At 35.9% G+C, this 6,456-nt stretch overlaps 1 protein-coding gene across 1 annotated transcript; it reads left to right on the plus strand.

Moving 5' to 3' along the window:
- Nucleotides 4,166-6,391, plus strand: LOC107624815 (squamosa promoter-binding-like protein 8; the record flags this gene model as incomplete). The annotated part of the gene is given in 3 exon segments (XM_016327276.2): nt 4,166-4,901; nt 5,799-5,947; nt 6,044-6,391. Coding segments are annotated over 3 exon segments (1,008 nt in total). The 3' UTR covers nt 6,187-6,391.

Here is a 6,456-nt window from a genome sequence, read left to right on the forward strand (position 1 = left end):
ACGATATTTAGTGTCAAAATTCATGAATTCGCTAATAATCATTTATCGGTGATGTTTATATTGTCAGAATTTATTCAACAGTAAAATCTCTGATAATAATATTGTTGTTGAATTTTCTTAAGGAATCAGATGGTTTTAAACTTTTTTTTGTTAGTGGTTGTAGAAGTTCTTGACAGGACGTTTAATAAATATAAGAAGTGAAGCGTGATGCTTGATTCCTATTTTGTTGATGACAATGCCATAGATAAAATAGGGATTAATGGTCAAATTAGTTATTAAAAGATGGGTCATTCTCCAAATTCATAATTGAAAAATTTTATCAATCAGATTAGTTTTTTAAAGATTACAAATTAATATTTTTGTCTTTTTGTCATTCAATTAATAGTTTTTGTCAACGATTGATAATATAAAACGTTAACTAACAGCATACATAATATCTAACATATCCAATTAGACTGAACAAATACATTTATGTAAATCTATCAATTTAGTGCATTTTTTTAATTATATAAACCCTAATCTTAATATGACCTATCGATACTAAATTGACAAATTTTTATAAGTATATTTGTTCAGCGTCTAATTGGATATATTAGGTGTTATGTATGATATGAGTTAACGTTCTGTATCATCAATTGTTGACGAAAACTGCTAATTGAGTGACTGAAGAACAAAAATGATTAGTTGGATTTTGATTCTCTAAATTTTGAATTTTACTTCAAAGGGTAAAGTATAATCTCTCACCATTTATTTTATAAGTAGGACCAAGAAAAAATATGAGAGAGAAAACATTTAAGAGTGAGAAATAATACTTTACCCTCTCAAATAAAAATTCCAAAATTAAAAAATCCACATTCATTAATTTATAAACTTTAATTAGTTTTTAATATTTTAAATATTTTATTTGTCAAAATTTTTTTTTTAAACAGGTTTAATGTAGTCTTATCGTTAAATTTGACATTAATAGCACTACAACAATATAGATTATTTTTTAAGGTTATATGTGTAAAAAAAGAATTAAAATTCGTCAAAAAAATAAATTTTAACACTATTTTAACTATGAAAATATGTTAATAAAATTTTTGTCAAAAATTGTATTTTTAACATATAAATAATTGTGAAAAAAGTTTAAATCTTATTTTGATAAATATTAATTGTCAAAAATAATTTGTTAGAAAAATTTGAGAATATATTTTCTATGATACTTATTAACTGTCAAAAATACTATTTATTTTGACACTTATTGACCATAAAAAATTTCCAACAAAAATTTTCAACAAAGAATGAGATGAAATCTTGAAATCGAAGAATAAATTGAGATTTTGAAGATAAAGAATGAGTAGTATGATCCCAAACTGAGAGCAGTGTGATGCCAAAATTAACGGAGCCCAAAGAAGAAGAGGAATAATGGAGTAAATTGAAAATAAATGAGTGTCAAAATTGAGGAGTAATTTTCTACCGTCAAATTATTTATCAAGAAAATATAAAAAATTTGACATTTTTGATATTTGTCAAAAATATATATTAATTTTTACACGTAATTATGGTTGTTAAAAAAGACAGTGTTAAAATAGCTCTCTTTTCTTGTAGTGTAGTTAACGGAATAAATGACGTGGACGTTATTAACATTACTAGTTAAGTCATATCTACTTCTACGTGTTAGAAAAACATAACCAAAACTTTCTTGTAACACTTGTTCTCCTTATTTTTTTTTGTACAAAATCCTAAATCCTAACCATCAATTTTAAACTTTTTAAAATCATAGAAAAATTTTTATATTAGTAATTATTGGTATATTAATTTTACTTAAATTTTGAAATTAAATATTATTAACTCTTCAATATACAAATTGTTTGTATCAAATTTATGGTAGAATAATATTGAATTCACTTAAAATTTTTTGAAATTAAAATAAAACGTTTAAAATATTAGAAACTAAATTAAAATTCGACTCAAATATTGGAGACCAAAATAATACTTATTCTGTATAATTATTTTATATTTTTGTAACAAGTTATGCAAATCTAGCACACAGAAGGGAGATAATAAAGTAAGTAATTAAAATATGACTTGTGTGGTGAAAAGTCCCCCTCTCCCATCCCTCTTTTTCATTATTATTATTTCTTCTTTTTCACTTCTCTTTTATCCTTAATAAAGCAGCTGGATTAAGAGGAAGGTTCTTTGTGTGGACTGAAACTGTACAAAATTATTAAAAAGATCGGACAAAGTGAAAAGGGTGGAATTATGATGGTAAATATATAGCTTCAAATTAACTCATTATTCCCTGAAATAAAAGTTGCAATTCCGAATTCCAACCAACGGAAAAGACCTAAAAGTTTTAAGGATTCTAAAATATATAGAAGACAAAATAAAGCGAGAGAGAAAATATGAAGAAGCATAAAGTTAATTTTGAACATGAAGGATTTAGATTGAGATGGTTGGCAAAATGAATTAATTAAAGTTATTATATTATTAGTATTGAATATGGGGAGTCAAATCAATCACTTCAGGAACTAAACTGAATGGTTAAGGAAGTGTTAAGGGAAGTAATAAGAGTAGATTAAGGAAACCCCGTAACGGGGAATGGCCTAAAGTTATTATTGGTGAGAATTGAAGAATGAATCACATGGGTTTGGAGGTTTAGCATGGCATTTACACTGAAATAATGAAACACAAGGAGTTGCACTTACTCTAAAGAGTCCCTATCAAGTGTTCAAAAACAAAATAAAGGGTGCGTTTTATAAAAGCAAGAAAGCGAAAATTCAAAGAAGGAAGCGCAAAATCCACCTAGCCATATATATGAATTAATCATGACGATCTCCTTGCCCTTTGGGCCACTGACCAAGTAGACCAAACTCACAAACAGATTGTGGGTCCCATCCATATTTAATGTCTTTCTTTAATTTCCTTCTTCTTCTCCTCCTCCTTCTCCTCCATTTCTTTTTCATTTTTTTCACTTCTCACCCCCTTTAATTTTTCCCTCCCTCATTCCAATTGCAATCCCCACGGGGTTTCCTTTCTTGTTTGTATTATTATTGCCTTACCTTCCTAATAATACTAATAATGTTTATGTTTATTATTGCACATTACATAAATGGTTAGTATTCTATTAATTACTAATAAGTACTTAAGCTGCTATATGCTGTGCTGTGCTACCCAACACAACGCACAAGATAGATAGAGTGAGTGAGTGAGTGATCGCGCTTCTTCCTCTAAGTTATTATTATTACCTAGCTTACTCAGTGACTCTGACTGAGTAATTAAAGCAGTGTTGAATTATTGGAACAAGAAACAATAGGAGGGAGGGGGGGGATTCTCCATTCAATTGGGCAAGGTGGTAATTGTAACACATCCAACATCCAAGTGGTGGTACAATTTCACCACCAATTACCCACTCTCTGCACAAGCCGCCTCACCTAATAATAAACTCAGTTTTCCCTCAAACACACACTCTCACACACACACACATGCACTACCCCTCCTATCCTACAAAGAGAGAGAAAGAGAGATGGGGAAGGGGACAAAAGGGTTCAGCTTTTTGAGGGTGAAAGTGAGATCTTTTAAGCACACATCCATTTAGCACCAGAAGAGCAAGGAAAAGACTCTGAGACATAGAGAGAAAAAAAGAGAGTAAGAGAGACAAGTAATAATAATAGACTTAATGCACACGCCATTAGAGGGGGTGCTAGACTACTACTATCACTGTGTAGTGGCAAATTGAAGAAGAAGACTAAGAAGAACAAGAGGTAGCGGCTGAGAAAGAAAAGAAAAGGAAAAGAAAAAGGCGAGTCACAGAGCTAGCTAGCTTGTGCAGTGAGGAGCAGGTTAGGGTTTTCGGTATTTGAAAATCGAATCCCACTTCTTCATCACTTCACTTCACCACCAACAACAACAACTGCCACTACTGGTAATAAGACCTACTTTTGGTTTCTCAAGAATAATATAATAATAAGGGAAAGAAAAAACACATATACAGATACAGAACACAGTACACCATAAACAGTAGAGTAGAGAGAGTGGTATAAAAATCAGAAACAAAGAAAAAAAAAAAAAAGTAACCATACATACATTATTATTTCTCTCTCTTTGTCTCTTTTGTGTTAACATAACATAACACTGACTTGCAAGTAATAACGTGCAGGAATTGAGAGAAGAAGAAAGAGAGAGATAGAGAGAGAGGGAGACATGTTGGACTACGAATGGGGGAACCCATCCATAATGCTCACCGGGAACGAAGACGGCGCAGCGCCACCGCCCTCCGACCAAACTCACCGCCAAATCTTCGACCACTACGCCTCTCACGCCCTACTGCCCGACCACTTCCTGCATGGGCCCGGCGCAACAACCGCAGCTAGCAATAACGCACACAACCCCACCACCACCATCGACCTCTCTCATCATCACTTCAGCCCGCAACAAACCCACCACCACGTCCCCCACAGCTTCTTCGACCCACGGGCCTTCCATGCGGCCTCCTCCACCCACTACCCACCGCCACATCCCCAACCCCCGCCTCCCCCATCCATGCTTTCCCTTGACCCGTTACCCCACCACGCCCACTGCGGGCCCGGCCATGGGCTCATGCTGGTGCCGAAATCTGAGGATGTCGGTCGGCCCATGGACTTCGTGGGCTCTCGAATTGGGCTGAACCTGGGAGGGCGCACCTACTTCTCGTCCTCGGAGGATGACTTCGTCAGCAGGCTGTACCGCAGGTCTCGGCCCGCCGAACCGGGGTCGACGGCGTCCTCTAACTCCCCTCGGTGCCAGGCGGAGGGGTGCAATGCTGATCTGTCTCAGGCGAAGCACTACCACCGCCGCCACAAAGTGTGCGAGTTCCACTCTAAGGCCTCCACCGTCATCGCCGCCGGGTTGACTCAGCGATTCTGCCAACAATGCAGCAGGTTGTTCTTTCAAATGCCTCCCCTTCCCTTGCTACTACCTAATCATTCTTCTACCCTCCCGCGCAGGGGCATTTCCGTCCTTTTCCACTACTTCCCGCTGTTTTATCTTCCTTCTTATATACGGCCACTATCCCAATTTTGTTTAACTGCTTTAATTATTTCAGCTTCAAAATCAACGGTTTTCTCTTCCTTTATTTTCCCCCCCTTTCTTTATTAAAAAAAAAAAAAGTGTCGGAAAGACTAAAATGATCCCTTCGTTTGGGTGGTTAATTTCGTGAATTCATTCATCATAAATTGTGTATGGAGCTAGGGCAAGAAAAATTAAAGGCCGGAGTTAGTTAATTGGGATCTTCCGTTTATAAGAGTGTAGGTGATGCAATAGTTAAAGAATCTAAATGAAGGTATTTGAAATTTGAATGATCAAAGCGAGTATTTGAGTAAGCAGTTAGATTTGTTTTGTTGTGAGTGTGTGGGTGGGTGGTAGGGTGTGGTTGGATCCTCAGTTGGCAGAATGGTTGGGTTGGGGGTGGAGGTGCTTGGGGGAGGTCGGGATGGAAAAGACGGAAGTGCCCTTGGGAGAAGTGTTGATAATGATTGAAGTTACCGTACATGGGGAAATCCCGAGGGCATTTGCGTCCCCAAACATGTTTGTTGTTCGTCTCTGGTCTCTACTCGCACTCCCTCCCCACTTTACTACTTACGTACTGCCTTGTCTTGCTCCTTTTTAGTTAGTACTACCCAATTTCCAAACAGTGTCTTCTTGTCAACACACTCACTTAACAGTTAACACCTTTAATTATATTATTTATTTTGTTTCTTTATAATATATAGTAACTAGCACCTAATTATATATTCCTAAATCAATGTGATCCGTATGCATCTTAATAAATAATGCAGGTTCCATCTTCTCTCTGAGTTCGATAACGGAAAACGTAGCTGCAGGAAGAGACTGGCAGATCATAATCGTCGCAGAAGAAAAACTCAGCAGCCACCAGCACAAGACATCCACAAATCTCAGCCTGCTACTAATTTGGATAACGTTGCAAGTACCAACTTTTCTTTCTTGCTTTAATTACTAACTAGCTCCTCCTTAATATCGATCTTATATATCTATATTTAATTTATTGTATGTGTACGTGCAGGGTCCCCACCGGAGTCCGGAGCTCAGTCATCTTCGTCCGTAACGGTGGCCGTGTCGCCACCTGATTACTTCCGGCAAAGGCCGTACCAAACCGGAAGCCCATCAACGACTTCAAGTTCACTGTTTTTCTCAAGCGGGCAGTAGTTTATGCCAAGTGTATGTGCAATGCAGAATGTTGTTATTATTAATTAGGAGGAGTCAGTTTGAATTTGCATGGCTAAACTAATGGATCGGAGGATTTGAGCGTAGCATCAACAATAATATTGCACTTATATAATTAATTTGTGACTTTGTAACCTTTCTTTTCTTCCTCTTCCAACATCCAAATTTCATTTCAAAGCTTTAATCATTATGTGTTGTTTAGTAAGAATGATAATGATTTAAAGCATATCTGTCAATTACTAGTAGTGCTAC

This window comes from Arachis ipaensis, chromosome B02 (assembly GCF_000816755.2).
Source record: "Arachis ipaensis cultivar K30076 chromosome B02, Araip1.1, whole genome shotgun sequence".
Taxonomy (NCBI): Eukaryota; Viridiplantae; Streptophyta; class Magnoliopsida; order Fabales; family Fabaceae; genus Arachis; species Arachis ipaensis.